The 18,385-nt window shown below is 38.0% G+C and overlaps 2 protein-coding genes across 2 annotated transcripts; one reads left to right on the top strand and one right to left on the bottom strand.

Moving 5' to 3' along the window:
• Window positions 1–66: 66 nt before the first annotated feature.
• On the top strand, window positions 67–8,073 carry LOC114528863 (GDP-D-glucose phosphorylase 1-like). The gene is made up of 11 exons (XM_028550584.1): window positions 67–95; window positions 176–241; window positions 3,776–3,892; window positions 3,969–4,076; window positions 4,347–4,472; window positions 4,775–4,833; window positions 5,273–5,375; window positions 5,515–5,618; window positions 6,315–6,481; window positions 6,566–6,631; window positions 6,816–8,073. The coding sequence occupies exons 1-11, from the start codon at window positions 78–80 to the stop codon at window positions 6,935–6,937; spliced, it is 1,056 nt and encodes a 351-aa protein (XP_028406385.1). The 5' UTR covers window positions 67–77; the 3' UTR covers window positions 6,938–8,073.
• Window positions 8,074–8,101: 28 nt separating this feature from the next.
• LOC114528861 (transmembrane protease serine 11E-like) lies at window positions 8,102–16,858 on the bottom strand. Its single transcript, XM_028550581.1, has 8 exons — window positions 15,635–16,858; window positions 15,513–15,540; window positions 11,498–11,848; window positions 11,034–11,252; window positions 10,348–10,527; window positions 9,659–9,811; window positions 9,313–9,514; window positions 8,102–9,149 (listed from the first exon to the last, which is right to left on the bottom strand). Exons 1-8 carry the CDS (start codon window positions 15,674–15,676, stop codon window positions 8,915–8,917), a joined length of 1,410 nt encoding a protein of 469 aa, XP_028406382.1. The 5' UTR covers window positions 15,677–16,858; the 3' UTR covers window positions 8,102–8,914.
• Between the last annotated feature and the right edge of the window lie 1,527 nt (window positions 16,859–18,385).

The raw sequence follows: 18,385 nt of genomic DNA, 5'->3' as shown, positions 1-18,385 counted from the left end.
TTAATAATTACAATAATTGCCACGAACGCAATTTTTCGTTCTCGCTTACATGAAGTATCTGTCGCGTCAAAGCCAACATGGCCGACCAAAGTGAGGTAAGATTTTGAACATTCTCTTGAGCAAATTTTATCTAAAACTGGGCGCGTTTTAAAGAAATTGCTTGTTTTATTATCAGGCAACATTTGTATTCACATATGATCAGGATGATTTTCATTTTAACTCTTCGAGCTCGGCAAGTAAGGTTAGTTATGTAACTAATAAATAATAATTGGTTTGGTTTGAAATCTTTACGACTTTAGTAATGACAGGTTTAGGTTAGAGTCGCGCTGATGAAGGTCTAGAAGGATTGATTGGATTTTACATAGATTGGAATTATAATTTGTAAAACACGCTAGTAGTTTGGTAATTGGTATGTTGGCACGTTGAAGATTTCTGAAGTCTTTGAAGCTGACGGCGAACCCAGGCAGGCAAAATATTTCAACAAAATACGCCTAAAATTCCCCCAGGAACTGCGGAGAATTCAATCTACGACTTTTGCATTTCGTATTCTGCACATTAGGTTTAGCACGCATGTTGGAGAAAATATAAAGAATTCTTTATTTTTTTTACTTTTGCTACGAATTATTGTCACTTCAGAATCACTGGTAAATGCTGAAGTAGACTTAGTTATATATACTTGTATAATAAAGTTTTATGATGATAATGAGGTAAGAAACACACAGAGTTGTTGATGAGGTGTATATTCATATATTCATGTTCAAATACCGTGAAAACGATCGCTTTCAAAAGAAATCAGTCAGGCATAAGACGAATTTATTAATGCGTGTTTCATAAACGAAGCAGAACAATGGATAGATACATATATTGATTACTGTGATAGAATTACGTGCCAATTCATCATTGTAAAAGTGTTACACTAGCGAAATAACTGTATTAGGGCATTAGTCTAAAATCATTTACTTATCAGGGGGACATTGCTGCCAGGTGACTGCCTGTGTTTCACTCTGATTCGATTAGGAGTAACACTGTCTATTGACAAATGTATAAACCTTTATAACTGCAAATCACAACCGATTATTAGTGTATTGGTCGCAGTGATAAGAATGTGCGCAGGGTAATATTGATAACAATTGTTTTTAAAAAATGTTAGAAATAAACATGACGAGAATCGATAAAGTTGTCAATGACAAAGTTGTTGATTTAGTGCTTGATGAGGTTGGGTTGCTAGAGTGGTTGGTGTTCTTAACCGTTGTTGTTGATTGGCTTGATGAGGTTGGCTTGCTAGGGCGGTTGGCGCATTCAACAACGATAAGAATATCTGGACTTAAAGTGTTATGCGTTGAGACACATGAACGAAAGAACCGGAAGGATAGACCAGTAATCGATCGCCATCCATGTTGAACGTGCCAAGAGTTGCTACTATTCTGTACGCCATCAACGTCGGCGTTTCCATCAGCAACCCACATCGAGCGAAACGTGGTGAAAGGTATTCTCGAGGTTGTAGTGTATGAAATATCTTCAACTTTAACGGTAGTTGACTTTCCAGTGTATTGAAGTGTTGCCTTGGTTTTTCCACCAGACTCGTAGTGTATCTCCATTTGAAGACTGAAGACGTCGATGTTCACTCTACTTATAGAGGCATGCGGGCGAACAGAGTTGCTGGGCGCAGGTCCAATAATTACTGAGGAACCAAAGGGGATCCAGTCAATGCCATCAGGGGGAAACGGAAGGATACGAGTGTTCCCATCTTGATAGAGTACGAACAATTGAGAGAAACCGCTTGTTCCTGGTATTTTTCTGTAAATACGGAAATATGAGATTCCGCGCCATTCTTTATTGTTACTTAAGTTCTTAATGATCATTCCTTTCGGATACAACCACCAGAAATCGATTGATATTGCTTCTATGATGGTCGCGCCATTGTTAAATACAGTCACGGGAGTACTTTCGCCATTTTCATCTCTTTTATCAAGCTTCAAGTAATCAAATTTACCCGTGGTGTTTCTGCTGACAACTTTCATTTCAATTTGGTTAAAATCTGGTTCTTCGCTCCATGTAAGATCCGGCACCCGCCACATTTTCGTTAAATCACCCGAACTGAAGGTTTCGTTGCCTAAAAAAATCCATTTCTTATCCCGACCAAAACATCGGATTTCGATAACCAAATCACCTGTAACTTGAGCGAACTTCACCGTCAGAATTGAACCAATTGAGGCCTCAACTAGGCCGCTCTTGATGCCTTTTGCAGTGAAGTGTATAATGTACTTTGAATCGTTTAACGCATCGCTGATTTTATTGCAAAATGTAGCATGTGGGTCTCCGACTTTGTAGCCACCTGACGTGCAGTTGTTGGAAAACTCAGAATGTTTGCTATCATTGACTGCTATGGTCCAAATGTTTTTCGTTGTGAACTTGCAGTTTGCGAAGTTTTCTTTGCGGTTGTTCATCGTTGTCATCGACGGATAATACTCCGGTTTTGTCGCGGAGATTTGAAAGCTTTTAACTCCGTTATAAAAGATGGGAATGTTTACATTGTCTTCTTCTGCGCAGCTTGTGTTGGCGCTCTGACGCGTCGCGTACGGGAGACTATTGCATTTTAAAGAGCTGGTCAGCGCCGAAATATTGGTGCACGTTGGACCTGGTTGAGATGACGAATTACAGGTGATGTTCAAGGTTGACTTGTCCAGCTCAACCCCAAACGAATCTGCAGCCACTACTGTTAAACGAAGGGTATGTGAGCCAGCGTCTACTCTCTTCCTCTCCCCAACTCTTCCAGTGCTGCGTACAACGTTCCAATTTCGACCAAAGTTCGATGCAGATATTGTGTTGAAAGATCCAAGCAAAGAGTCGTCAATATATACCTCTATGCTATCAGAGGCGCCATCATTGGTGTACGCCACGTCATGTATTGCTACCGAACACGACGTGCCTGTGATGAACGTGTTCGTTAAAGACTGCGATTTTGACAGGAGTACTGTCGCCTGACCAGACGCTTGACTTCGATCCTTTCTTGATCCGTCATAAGCGCCATTTTCTGCCTCGAATTCTAGAAGCTTTGCATTGATCTGTATGATGAAGGATAATGATGTTAAAATACAGAGCATTAGACCCATTCTACGGAACATTTTCGTTTGGCTAAGACGACAAGCGAACGTTCACATAACAGTCAAATTTGAAAAATATCATGAATATTAAATTTCCATTTAAAATTACATTTTATTTCACACAATGGGAGGTAAGCGTATATTGCGAAACTATGTCAGGATTAAACATATCGTATATCCACGAAATTATGTCATATTGTTGAACTATCAATTAAATTGAACGATTTTGCATTGGAAAATATCTTCCGGCTGGTTTAATTTACGCATTACCCGTTGTACAATTGTTTTAAAGCAAAATATTTAGTTTGCGTGGCAGCCCCCTGCCGCGAAGCTATATATCTTTTCTTGGAAGGCGATAAATGAACAGAAATTCAAGCATTTTGGCAATGCGACATTCAAGCATTCAACATGTTAAGATATGCTGTTCATTTCGTTCGCACTTGTCAACATATTTTTGTACAGTATTGTTGAAACTTGTTGCTATAATTGTTGTCCAATTAATGTCGATAACAACTGTAAACAGTAAGGTGGAAACACAACCTTGTTCAAACCAATATTGCAGCGACATTTATCACTTCTAGGCATGTTTAGGAAAAAATAAATTAAATAGAAAATTCCTTGTCCTTCAGAAAAAATATGTTAATTGATTTAGCTACTACTTTTCCTATTAGTTTGACGAGGAAGTAATGAAAAGATGGGACAATGCAATGGATTCTGGATGTTTTAAGTACAACCTGAATTCTGTCGAAAGAAGAATAATTCCTGGAAAATATAACTTTGTTGCACAGGTATAGTCAAATGCTGATACTTTCTTGCTTTTGGTGCTTCCAAGAAAGTCGTGAATTGTTTTATTGTTTTCATTAGTTAAACGAGAAAAGATTCACGCAAAGACGAGCTCCACAGAGTATAACTAGCCTCAAACAGCCGTACAATTCTGAGAAATTTAACTTTACAAAAATTCCGAAGAAAGAGGTAAGAATATGGTTTAACATTTAACACTTTTCCGGAGAAAGATAGCATTCGTATAAAATTTGCCAACTTCGTATTGCAATATTTTTCCCATTTGACATCTCACAACAGAACTTTGCAATTCCGAGTTCCTGCTTTTTTCAATTGTATGCATGGCGTTGAGTTATTCTTGTTCATTAGTTTCAAGCTTTATAGTTTAACAGGAAAATGGTTTGATGAAATATACAGCAAATTTGTTCATTGTGAGTGGATGATTTACGGCTTTGTGTTCAGGTTCTGCTATCGTTATGTGGACGCAAGGATGAGAGCCTTGGGGGAAATATCGTCGTAATAAATGTCAGCCCACTGGAATACGGGAATATTTTATTTGTACCAGATGTTGATGGGCAGTTTCCGCAGGTGAGGTGACTGCGGGCGCATGTGATGGACGTCCTATGCAGATTAGGTCTTGAGAAGCGGAGAAGTTGCGACAGAAAACTCATTTCATAAAGATTTTCCCGAAAACCTTGTTTATGCATGAGAGACTCGGCAGGAGAAGTTAACCTGTCGTTTTCATGATAAGACACATTTTGAATTCAAACAAAATCTTCGCCAATATACTTGAGTTTGGTCATGCAAATATCTGAGGTGATACATAAGATAATCTCGTCAGTGCGAATTTATTTACTCTTTACCATACATAAACCCCTCGTCCCGTTTAGGTGCTGACGGAAAGAGCCATTCGCTTGTCACTTGAAATGGTTTTATTGAGTGGAAAAAGGTGAATTCGTATTTTACTTTATACTATCCGGAAATGCGAGAGAAGGCATTCAACGTCATTGACGGGCGTCATATTGATATATAGAGAAAAAAAATAAATATAAAAAAACCCCACTTTTTAAGTCAGGTGTCCTTGAATCGTGTGAATATGGCGACATTGTTTCTTGAAATTATGTGAAGTGAAGTGGTGTGATATTGTCACACCACTAAATTCTAGTTTATGAGAGTGTTTTCTGTTGCATATTGTTTTAAGTACCGTACGTCACTCCTTGTTTTTAGAACCGGCCCAATTTTCCCTCGTCATGCTGAAAAAACGTCATGACAATTGACAAAAGCCGGCACTAAGTGATATCGTGATATATAGTTCAAATTAAACCACGAGTTATCTATCCATTTGAAAATCTCACAATTTCACAATCATGAAAATTTTGTGTTTCCAGAGATTTCCGTGTTGGCTTCAACAGCCTCTGTGCGTTCGCTTCAGTCAATCATCTCCACCTTCACGCCTTCTACACTCCTTATCGTCTGCCCATGGAATCCGTGGTGAGTCGTTTTCTTTCCTTATTCAAGGCCATTACGTTTGGGTGCAGCCTGTTAGATTGATGACAAATAAGCAGACATGTGTTTAGGCAAAATAGATCAAGCTTGCTTCAATATTGTTGTATGTCCTCGTGTTTTCAAGGGCGTGTCTTGTATTTGTGATGGTCTCTATGAAACTGTGGATTATCCCATAACAGCCTTTGTATTTGAATGTTTTGACAGCAAACATATATTGACGGTTGCTAGGTATGCAACTTTTGGATTGATCGAATAGATTTTCGCGAGCAATGCTATGTACTGTTAGACCTACCCAGCATAAATAAAGTTAGTTTAGGTTTCCTCCTGTAGTAGCACTGGATCAATAAGAGATGATCCTTACTGGACCTCTAGGAAGAACAGTTTAGAACTGATAGAGCTATCCAGTATAAATAAAGTTCGTTTAGTTTAGGTTTCCTCCTGTAGTAACACTGGGTCAATAAGAGATGATCCTTACTGGACCTCTAGGAAGAACAGTTTAGAACTGATAGAGCTATCCAGTATAAATAAAGTTCGTTTAGTTTAGGTTTCCTCCTGTAGTAACACTGGATCAATAAGAGATGATCCTTACTGGACCTCTAGGAAGAACAGTTTAGAACTGATAGAGCTATCCAGTATAAATAAAGTTCGTTTAGTTTAGGTTTCCTCCTGTAGTAACACTGGATCAATAAGAGATGATCCTTACTGGACCTCTAGGAAGAACAGTTTAGAACTGATAGAGCTATCCAGTATAAATAAAGTTCGTTTAGTTTAGGTTTCCTCCTGTAGTAACACTGGATCAATAAGAGATGATCCTTACTGGACCTCTAGGAAGAACAGTTTAGAACTGATAGAGCTATCCAGTATAAACCTCTGGCCTACTGATGTGATTTATTATGATTAAAATAGGAGTTTGCTTATATTTAGTCAGATTTACAAAGTGACGTCATACCTACATAATAACGAGTTAGCCCACAATGTCTTCTTCACTCGAGGACAGCGGTTATCAGATAGAAACAACTTTTTAACTGATGTCACTCACACTCTAAGTGATACTTTAAGAATCTTCATCTGGGTCAGAAAGCCTTCCTCTGGTATGTAAGACATTAGATTTTTGCAATGTTCATAGTGCATCCAATCAAAATCAGTCAACAAATCAAGTTTCCCGAATTTTTTAGGAGTGAAAAATGAAAATGTATTTAATATTGCTGTTTGCGAACTTGGCGGATTCCTGCCAATACGTGGTATGAACTTCCTCTTGTGTGTTCCCGTGCACTTGTGATTAGATATGATGATAGTTTAATAATTTACGCGTGGATAATGTGCATATACCTTAGATCAATAAGAGATATGATCCTTAGCATGCGGTACATCGAGCCAATACGAGATGATAGAAACATAGGTGTAATTGAGATTTCTTTCCATTAGAACGAACATGGTATGAAAACATGACTGAGAAAGAAGTTTGTGAGAAATTAGAAAGTGCTGCTCTGGATCGCGAACGATATGAAAAAATACGAAAAGATATATCTCAACTGGTTCAAAAATAACAAGAATGAAGACAATGTCTAGATTTGTTGAAACCAAATATGATTTTTCAATATTTTTTAAGATCCGAAAATGATTGTGAAATTTGGAATTGGCGCACGGTGGAATACAGCACGCGCGGTGTAAATCCGTCGTAAAATAACGAGAGTGGTTTACGCACGACTATAAACGAATTCACGCTTGCGTCTTTTCAACAGCATTCACGTCGGAATATCTGAAAATATTGGGGTCTCTTGAAGCTCTTCACAACGCCTTCTCTAGAATGCTTTTAAACGCTGCGTGTGTTGTACGGATATTTTTCATCAAATATGCTTTCAGTCTGAGACATTCCAAGTGGTCTGTCTTAGACATTGATTCCAGTTAAAATTACCTCCAGGGTGACAGTCTGAGTTCACTCACGAGGCAACTCGCTTTGTGAATAGAATTTCCCTGCAAAAACGAAACGGTGTTTGAAAATATTAAGACGTTGCATTTTGCTGCATTTTTTACCCTTGTTAAGTTAAATTGTTGCAGTCACGATGACAAAGGGATATCGCAGCTCATCAAAGCGAATGCCTCGCTAAAATATCACACAAAAACATCTTCAAATATTGCGTTTTTATTTCTTCATATAAATAACTTGCGTATAAATAGTATTTGGCGTGGAAACAAGAAGTCACTACACACGTTTCTCGATAAGCCCTTATCTGTTCTGCATAAATATACAGTTGACTCGAATAATTTAGCTTCTGTTGTTCATGAAGAAAGCCTTGTTTCTACTATATGATATGGGAGACTATTTATTTCTCTATTTAAATAGTATTTGAATGTGCTTCGGTCGATATCTATGTCACAAACTGTTCAGAATCCAGACATAGTGTTCTGCTTTACAACCATATATTTTAAGATATAACTTTCACGAATGCAGCAATATTTCATACTGCTTGTCATTCAGTACCTCAACTGGATCGCATATTTGTCGGTTCATATCTTAATTTTAATTTAACGTATAGTTAGCTATAATTACAATTATGCAAAAGTCACATCTACATGACGTATGTGCCAACCATAGGTGTGTAAATACACTAGTTCTCCAGTCTATTTACAGATCAGTGGTACAGACAGATGCTAGATAATAATCACTGATAATAATATACAATTTATGAAATTATTAAATTTCACGATTTACAGCGAGTATTGCTGTGAAGCATTATGTTATTTTTTCTGGTTCGTACTGCCTTAAATTGTAGTTGAAAAAAGTCATTGAATCTGTATTGGACGAAATGCTTAGAAAACGAAGTTTTCAGGATCGTGAGTTTAGGTCATACCGAAAATAAACGTACAGTATTTTCACCGAATCCGGTTCAATTTTTTTATGCAAAAATATGCAATGCACGTTTCACAAAAAAGGTGTCAGACATTCTTACTTGACAACCCAAACAATATTCAATTGCATTTCTAAGCACTTCACATTCTGAAGACGATGAAATGTCAATGAAAGGTCAATTTTCATCCAATGTCACTAGAAGCTTATTTTGACCAGAATTCACATCTACTTAAACTCGTCTAAGCGAACAGTATTATCTTAAAATCAATTTTTGGTTGTGTTTATTTCAAAACAGCGCATGATGTGTTTAGGTGAACCACCTAGAAATGTGCAGAACTTCAAAGCAAAGGGTTTTTATACGAAATTCGCACAAACTAGAAATATCCAAGATTTTTGAAGTAATTGATCTAAACACATCTTCACCATTGGCTAAAGCAAAGTAAAACTATCAGATATAATATTGCATGTATTAATCATGTGGCTATCCCGTGCAATGTACCAAGAAAACACGTGCCGCTTTCGTTTTTATCTTTGAATAAAATGCGCAATTTTATAAATATATTAATTCCGTTCAATCTTTCCTGCGCTCAACCCGTTTTCCCCGATCGTGTGCGTGGCAAATCCCACGCGCGAGACGCATTCGGTGCGGGGGTTACGTGAGGGTGACATGAGTTCATCGCTTGATAATTCGTTCGATCCATGGTTTTACCTCATAGACATTGGTGTACACGCCATATTTGAACGGTTGCGCGCATGACTGTCGCCAGCTAACGATGCCGGCCAACGCCCAAACGCCGCCCGCTACAGGACAAGCCAGCGGTCCACCTGTGTCGAAATGACATGCGTCCATTCCACCCTCTTTGTAACCAGCACACATAAACCTGTCGTTAATTGTGCCGTTGTAAGACCTTGAGAGAAAAAGAAAATATAAACATAAACTAATTTCGAGGACAGCTCAAAGGCCATTTTAGGATGGTTTCCCAATAATACATAATACTGGTAACCCAGTTATATCCTATCACCACAAGTCCCAAGAGGGCCCTGGATTCGAAGCTTTGAATCTTTGCTTACTTTTCAGAATTGCATTCGTGGAGTGGGACCAAGTCGACCCATGCCTCTCTCAGTACTCTTGATAGCGATCCATTATACGAAGTATGTCCCCAGCCGGTGATTGAGCACCTTGCGCCTTGCCTGTAGAAATCAAGCTTGTCTGGCAGGCAGAGTGGCATTATGTTGCGTGGAATCCTGGCTGAACTTGTAACTTGTATTAAAGCTTGAAAAGAAATTTGTGATTACTATAAAGTTGGTATTCATTCATGATGGAAAGCTCTATCATCTCTGCTCTTCCTGGGATAAAGTTTGTCTCAGTCTTTACAAACATTAAAAAACTTTAAAAAAGTGTTGAAAGTGAACCTACCAACATCGTAATCTCCTGGGCTTGTCTTATTTCCTGGTTTATATTTTGGATGTATATGAATTGTCTCAACACTCAGTTTCTCGTCATCACTGGAGTTTAACTTGTGTACTCCCAGCTTCACGTTCCATTCTGTCCTTCTCTTTGTGAAACCATCTGGCAAAGTAATGACAATGTTGTGAGATACACGAGTTGTGAGATACACTTAAGCTTTTCAACTAATTTCAAACAAGAACTGTTCTAAAGCTGTTCAAAAGTTTTAAAAATGTTTTCCTGGATTCGGTTTTATCAAGCCCGTTTAGCTTAAACGGCGGATAAGTCAAAATTAAATAACACTCTTACATCTTTCTTGAATGAGTCAACTTGAATATTATGCACTGAATATGAAATCGTATATGAAATATGAATTTCTATTCTGAACTTAACCACCGTTTAAGCTAAACGGGCTTGATACAACCGGCCCCAAAACTACAGTCGTTGGATTCTCCCAATATTCAATTATTCATATATGTCTGAAGTTACGCTCATCGCAAATACCAACTCGCAAGCTTACAGCTAGCTAATTGCAATATTCAACTGACACAAAAGCATTTTCATCTGATCAAAAGCCTCTCTGTAAGTTGGTCATTGCAATGATTAGAAAAGAGTCTTCAGATGAATATATTCGCCATTGGAAGAACACTGGCTCTTACCAAAGCAACTGGCAGCTGTCACAAGCCAGTTTCGTCTGACCAGCGTTGCGCCACAAATGTGCTTAGGATCACTGAAGAGAACCAAAGCCTGCCAAGGCCAGGTCCTTGGTGCTGATTCTCTTCCACCAACAACACGACGCTGTCGGGATGGACTCTTGTTGAATCTTAAACCACAAGTCCCTACAAATGAAAAAACTCGTTATCGATATTTGTCTATTGAAAGACGCCTAAAATGATCTCTTTCCACGCTGTTTGAAATGTTTTAATCATTTAGGATACTACAGGAGGAGACACGAACTAAATGGCTCTATCAGTTCTAAACTGTTCTTCCTAGAAGTCCAGTAAGGTTCATCTTTTATTGATCCAGTGTTACTAAAGGAGGAAACCTAAACTAAACTAGCTTTATTTATACTGGATAGCTCTATCAGTTCTAAACTGTTCTTCCTAGAGGTCCAGTAAGGATCATCTCTTATTGATCCAGTGTTACTACAGGAGGAAACCTAAACTAAACTAACTTTATTTATACTGGATAGCTCTATCAGTTCTAAACTGTTCTTCCTAGAGGTCCAGTAAGGATCATCTCTTATTGATCCAGAACGAAATTCTAAACGCAACAATTTCTTTACGATATAACTCTATATCAGTCTCTTCAGAGCTTTTTTTCTGCCTTAAGTTTGGTCTCATACCTGGGTAACAGTTTGGAAATTGATGGCGAACTTTGGTTCCTGGAATTCGTTTCCCTGTTTTTCCAACGCACCAACATTTTGTCTTGTCGCTATTGCATTGTTCCCGCTGAAAATGCCCGTCTCTGGTGCATTGTGGTATCATTGTTGTTTTGTGTGTCTTGAACTGCGCCAGTGTTCTGCGGTTCCTCATCCTCTCACATTTTGTTAAAGGTTTTGTAGCTGGAAAAAAACCCAATAAAAGTTGGATTATAGGATCTTAATATGATAGATACATTTACAACGGGAAGAGATCTTAATGCTTTGGCGGACGTATTGCTATACGGAATTTCATTCTGTCTGAAGATAACTTTGAAATAAAGTCAAAAATATACTGTCTCAACCTGTGTCTTGCTTGATTCATATTTTGACTCCCATGCAAGATGCATGTCCCATTCTTTTCGGAATTTGTTCTTTGCTATACTTACTTATTGGCAGTTGTGTTTTCGTATATCGTTCGACAATTTCATTCTCAGTAGTTCTGTCCGTTTTCGAGTATCTGCCGAATAGAAAGTCCGATGCTCTGGCGTCGTTGGTTATCGGTTGTAAGGTTCTGGTTCTTTGTCTGTCAGTAACATGCTTCGTATGTGGCAGCCTGTATGGAGTTTTAGGTTTCACTTGGTTGCCAAACTTGTCCACTTCCCAGCAGAGAATTTGTTTCGCCGTAAAGTGACATTGTCTCCTTGTAAAACTTCCGTCCAAATTGCAAGTTGGTACGTAGCTGAAAGGCACTCTGAAACTAGCGATCCGCCATTTTTCGCATCGACTCTTTGGTCTTGCTATTTAAAGAAAAAATCTATTGTTCAGTCTTCTTTTTAGGCTTTGCTTTATAAAACTGAAAGAACTCGGTTTAAATCTTGAACTCAAAAAGATGAGCTATTTACGTTAAAGAAATCTGACGGGCGGAATTCATCCCTGCAAATTCTCGCTCTTTTGTGTTTTTTCTTAGCTGAGCTGAGCATTTTGGATACTTTAGAGGTAGTACGTGACTACGTGTTCACGAGTGTTATCTACGTCAAAATTATCTGTTGTCTTGGCGCCGAAACGACGTTATTAGATCGAGGTCCGTCTTCCTGCATGGCCGCTTAGCCGCACTTAAACTTCAGCTGTCTGAGTAAGCTTGATTTTCTAGAACACCCCAATGATTGCGCTATTTCCATTGCCATTTATTTAATAAATAATCCGAATTAATTAAACCGCAGTCATACATTCATTAATGCCTTCATTAATACACATAAGGTTCCCACAGCACACGCAATAAAATATTTAGACAATAATTTCAACCCTATAGCATGGACATCATGCAACATTTCTAAGTTTCCCCAAGGATTCTATATGTATATATACCCCTAACATACAAGTTCTTAGTTTCTTAACCGATCTGTAAAAGGTTTCCAACTAATCAACTATTTCTCCTTGTCTAAACTTAAACCAGAAGAAAAGTTTGCATTGAATGAATTGATTTAGAATAGCGCGATACTGTATGTATACTCTCTCGATCTACTTCAATTAATTTAACAGGAACTAAAAATGCAAAACTTTTTACCGTTTTGAGCGTATGCTGCCGCTATGCATGTACCTAAATTGACTCAACATTTGCACCTAAATTGAAACACCTGTTTCTTTGCTTTTTGCCGATAAGCCTTGCATGCATATACACCTAACTATATTTATCGAAGTTAGATCCATAATAGTCATAATACCATGGTTAATGGTTTATATCAGTACTTTATCAATACCGCTTCTTGAGCCGTTAACCTTGAGGGAAATATATTTGTTAACCTTGGCTTTAAACAACTAATAATATATTGCGTGTCTCGTTCACTTAAAGTATGTCACGCTATTTTTAAAATTTGGTGGTTTCTTATATTTAGGTCAGGTTAGGAGACCTGAACTAAACTAACTTTATTTATACTGGATAGCTCTATCAGTTCTAAACTGTTCTTCCTAGAGGTCCAGTAAGGATCAACTCTTATTGATTCAGTGTTACTACAGGAGGAAACCTAAACTAAACTAACTTTATTCATACTGGATAGCTCTATCAGTTCTAAACTGTTCTTCCTAGAGGTCCAGTAAGGATCAACTCTTATTGATTCAGTGTTACTACAGGAGGAAACCTAAACTAAACTAACTTTATTCATACTGGATAGCTCTATCAGTACTAAACTGTTCTTCCTAGAGATCCAGTAAGGATTATCTCTTATTGATTCAGTGTTACTACAGGAGGAAACCTAAACTAAACTAACTTTATTTATAATTGGATAGCTCTATCAGTTCTAAACTGTTTTCCCTAGAGGTCCAGTAAGGATTATCTCTTATTGATCCAGTGTTACTACAGGAGGAAACCGTATAAATTCTGCGAATCGTAACTTAGTTTCTTCTGCTTGTATTGATCTGATATGGTGCCACCCCCCATTCAAGGTTAGTCGTTGAGTGCATCGACAGAACTACGTGCTAGTCGACATTAATATTTTTGAAACGTGTCGTCAGCCATTCATGATTCCTCAGTCAAAATCGTCTTGCAATCTCGAATATAGCTGATTACATTTTTCTCCAAAAATTTTTTTATTCTGAGCAAACAGCGGGCGGCTATAATTTGTTGGATCACGAAACTTCATGTTTGCGATACAGCCTTATAAGTTCAAACTGTTAAAACCTCATGAAATACATCCTTATGACTGAATTTTGCGCCTTTTCTGCGGAGTTATGCAACATGCCCCTTATGTCATGAGATTGAATTCAAGATGATTCGGATGTTCTTTCTTAGGACAAGTGCCTTAAACTTCCGAGGTGTCTGAATTGCTTTTAATTGTAAATATACGCTTGAATCATCTTAATCCTTTAATGGCCAAAACAAAGCTTCAGTTAGCGCCAAATAAAATTGCGAAAGTCATGAAGATGAGGTTTTCTGCATTGGCATTAGAAATGCTGCGAGGCTTTTGAGTCATCGCATTTATATGCATCTAAATATCGCTTTATGCAACTCTTTCATTGCCAAATAGAAGCTCATCTTCCATTGTACAAGACAAAGATGATTTAGAAGATAAAGAAAATCGCAGAGAGGTCATTTGCTTTCTTTTAGAAAGTCCAATTACAGGGAGTTCATTTCTCACGAAATACAGCTAGGTTGGCTCGGAGCAGTGAAGATATAGACATTACAGCTAAGTTAACTTATAATGCCCCCTACAAAGAGTAGCAATTCAATAATCAGTTTCAACTAAGGCTTTTTTACACATTTTTTTTCCTACGATTGCACAATAATTCAACGAAATATTTGCCTAATATTATACGCTGATTATTGCACAACTGTATTAAAATGGTACTTTTATATTGCATTCCGATAATTGTCGCGCGTAATTTTTTCAAAACTTCCCATTTTTATGTCTGCGTTTTTCACTCAAGCTCAACGATGTGTATATTTTGAAAAATCCAATTGTGGTCAAAAAGCTTAAGGAATTTTCCGAGTGCATATCCTATAACGGGCATCCAGCAGTACGGGCACGATACGGGCTTGTAACTTTGTAACAATATTCAGTTCCTTTTGTATCCGTTGCGGTCTGAATTGCCTAAAACGCGCCAAGTATTTCCACACACGGCTCCCGTGGGATTAATACCCGTGGCGTATACGGAGATGGGAGTTTCATGGTATTTAAGGCGTAGCTTGGATCGCTTGAAAGTTTTTATATAGCCACTTATAGCTGTTTGCTGTTTCTAATGACACTCCCAATATCACGAATATCCGTACCGCTCAAGACCACCAGTTCCCTATTTACTATGTACGGCAAAAGCATCTTACGAAAGCGTATCAGGTTTTGAGTAAAGGAATATATCTCGTATCTCTCGACATGGAACGCACGCTCCATTACTCGACTGTGCTTGTAGAAGAGTCGTTCTTCACACGTTCCCATGCACTCTATGAAATCGACGACCTTCCCCGTTATATTGGCTGAAATAATTATCCCCCGTAATGACGCAGAGAAGAAATGTTTCTCATTTTTCAAATACTACACTACGAATTCGGTTACCAACGCACGCGAATTCAGTGTCAAGAATTTCGTAGCTGGAAAAACCTGACGTCTGGCGTACATTGGCGTGCAAAGACGGAAACGAACCGTATCCATTATTCAACGTTTTTTGACAAAAAGAACTCGATATTTACAATTGCCGTAGCACGTATCTCTGGCGTACGTTTCAAGGTCTTGTCCACGAGATCAACAATAGAACTATTCAAGGTTTCGCAGTGTTGGGAGATTGAACTATTTCATAATTCTAGCCGCAATTTCGCGTGCATTTTTGCTTGGAGATTAACATTGGCTATTTCCTGTGACAAACGCCGCGCAGCGCTAGTACCATATCCTTTGAGAACATTCACACGGATATATTTGCGTGGCAACGTGCAAACCTCGCTCTAATGTTTACAAATGATTTGGTGAAACTGCATACCTGTTCTGGTGCTTGAAACAGTGTCGATCTATTGGAAAGAAATGAAGGTAAATAGCAGTTACTCGTACCGTCATACGGATACAATAAATCTCTGGGAAATTCTGATTGCGTAGCCTTCTCACCTGTAGTACGGCTGACAACAGATAAATGATTGTATACCACATGTTTTATCGTTTTCTTCTGCAGGTCTTTCTCCCAGTTAGGACTTTCGTGAAGTGTTCGCTCGCAATTGATCCCTTTGCTCTTTATAAGCGCTCGCTTGCTTGCTTCGGCGAAATGCGTTGGACTACAATCGCGCCTCCCACCAGACTATAAGGAGTCGCCCGGAGATGTTTTTCAATGACGACACAAGGGCTTGATTAGCCAATCACAAGAGGGCATTGCGACATATGCGCAGGTGTTTTCCCTGGCAAAATGAACCCGTTAAATCGTGCCAAAGATTTTGGGCTTTCTTTCAAATACAAACCTGGTTTGTTTAAAATGTATGTTCACCTCACGCCCACTGTGTAGGAGTCGTTTCAGTTTTCTAACGCTCGTTTCCCGACATGAATATTGCCATCACCCGCAACACCAGTTGCAAAATACAAACACAAGACCTCCTGTACAATTATACGTACTGTTATTAAAATAAGATCGCAAATTAAACTTGTATATATTTCCGGGCAAAGATTGATCAATGAAAACCAATTCTCTCGTCTATATTGAGATATCTGCGCAGCAATATTTATCATGACAAAGCCTTCTTTCATCTCCAAACTTGCTCGTTTGTATAGCAATCGAAAGTTTTAATTATTCATTCGAACCGTATTTGCATAAAATATTTACTTTGTTATTTATGGTAGTGGTTCCTGTTAAACTTGACCGTGGATGCATGAGACATGCATGTTTTCGTAACAGAAAGATAGAAAAATAATAAACTGATCATTCTCTATTAATAGCTGACGCGGCGAAATTTTGTCGGCAACGTCAAGGTCATGCAGCGCGGCCCTCTTTATTTCGCACGTCAAAACTCATTTATTTACTCTGAAAGTCGTCACTTTAATTCATCTGGCTCATCAAAGTTATTGAAAAACAAAGCGGTGACTTAATTTGCAAGTTTGTATCAAATTGTTGCAAATTGGTTATGAAATTTTAAATAATGTGTGATGCTGTGAGGTGAAGACTTGCAGGTGAACTCTATCTCATATATTTTAAAAATAAACCTGGACACTGCTATATACTACTGGAATTACAAAAAAGCTCCTGACAACTCAAATGAAAATGTTTTTTTAACGTTGCAAGCATTTTACAATCATTTCGATCAGTCTCCTTCTTTTTTTTTCCATGATGAAACCGTTTTCAAAATATTTTGTGCCGCTATCTCTCAAAACGTTTAGTGTTCATCATCTTGTCAGAACTCAGAACTGCAAGCCTAAATCTAGTTTGTCTACGAAGCAGTATGTCTTAAAAACATTTAACATGCAGAATATTGATTTTTTTTCGTCTTAACTACTGAAAACAATATTTTTTAGATCACCTGTAGAACTAGTTCAGTGCAATATAAATCTTTTGATAGCTGTATATAGCTGCAGGCTCAAAACATTGACACTAAAGTGAACTTTTTCTTCTACCAAGTGTCGGATGATGTGGTCAAAAAACAAGGCTTCTTTCATTGTATTTTCAGCTCAAGGTCTGCGAAAAACAAGGAAACAAAACTGGATCGAATCTCTTGTTAGAAAAACCTAGAAACCGATACAAATTTCGTGCTGAAACAACAGGCAATATAATAAATTGCATGAAGATCTGTCCTAAACATTTCCAATATCACGCAATGCCAAAGGTATATTGAAGAATGAGACATGCAATTGCAACCAACGATGGTGTAAGATTTAAAGAATCTATGGTGTTTTCTGTCCTCTCCATTTGCCATCATACAATCTAGCTTTCAACTGGATCAGTACAGACAGCATTACGTTCAACTCTCTTTGATAAGTGTGAAACGCATTAAATTGCAAATACGTTTTGGTGAAGGCATTTCCAAAAACCAATCACCAGACACAGCCTACGCCACTCATCGTATTTGATGACACAATTTCCTCAATCGATGTAATTATGAATGATTATTATAATTTCCTGGGAAATCCCGTCAAGATGAAATATATAACACCAAGTGATAGTCATTCATGCATGACGATTAGCCCATGATTGGAAATTCTTGAACTTCAGACTTTCAAGGCCAGATTTCTCAATCATTTCATGTGATTTTCGTTAATTATTGTAATTGGGTAGCAAATGACATCCGGATATTGCATCGAGCTTGTGTGAACATAGTTTTGTTTCACTTACTCTCTTTCTTGCTTTTTACAGTATTTCTTTATACGCAATTACATAAGTCTGGAAATTCGACCCGGCCTATGTAAACTTCGACCTGGGGGGGAATTCTTAGAATCTTGTGGCAAAATGTCATATATGCATTTATCATGCAAGTACACTCTGAATGGTAATATTTCAACCTGGTCTGTATCTAATATGGCCAGTTATACTCTAGCCAAGCCTGGCACACTCCAATCTGGTCCTTTATTAGAAATTAGGCAATCTTTAGGCTTATTAATTATAATAACTTGTAGGTACACCACGTAAGTATTAAATACTGCAAAGCTTTCGGTCCGTTAACCCGGACCTTCATCAGTGCAATTACTTGAATACACGTTTAGGCTTATTCCCGTCATGCACCGTGTCTGATGTATATTGTTGCTGTTTCAATATGAATATGCCAATTATATTTTTCATGACTTCGAAGAACGGTTCATCAAGTTTTACCAAACATTTTTAAAGAGTTTTACCACTGCGATATCATGAATTTGATCCACGTTGAGCTAAACACAACAAATAAC

The sequence above is a fragment of the Dendronephthya gigantea genome, unplaced genomic scaffold (assembly GCF_004324835.1).
Source record: "Dendronephthya gigantea isolate DGI-Jeju-01 unplaced genomic scaffold, DenGig_1.0 000051F, whole genome shotgun sequence".
NCBI lineage: Eukaryota > Metazoa > Cnidaria > Anthozoa > Malacalcyonacea > Nephtheidae > Dendronephthya > Dendronephthya gigantea.
This window is presented reverse-complemented; position numbering and strand designations above follow the sequence as displayed.

Excerpts from the sequence above, each read along its gene's own strand:
- LOC114528863 (XM_028550584.1), top strand. Across the intron at positions 242-3,775 it reads CTTCGAGCTCGGCAAGTAAG|TTTGACGAGGAAGTAATGAA; the intron begins GTTAGTTATGTA and ends TTTTCCTATTAG. Across the intron at positions 3,893-3,968 it reads AATATAACTTTGTTGCACAG|TTAAACGAGAAAAGATTCAC; the intron begins GTATAGTCAAAT and ends TGTTTTCATTAG.
- LOC114528861 (XM_028550581.1), bottom strand. The coding sequence starts at position 15,676 with ATGTGGTATACAATCATTTATCTGTTGTCAGCCGTACTACAG. Across the intron at positions 11,253-11,497 it reads GAAAACACAACTGCCAATAA|CTACAAAACCTTTAACAAAA; the intron begins GTAAGTATAGCA and ends GTTTTTTTCCAG. Across the intron at positions 10,528-11,033 it reads ATTTCCAAACTGTTACCCAG|GGACTTGTGGTTTAAGATTC; the intron begins GTATGAGACCAA and ends TTTCATTTGTAG.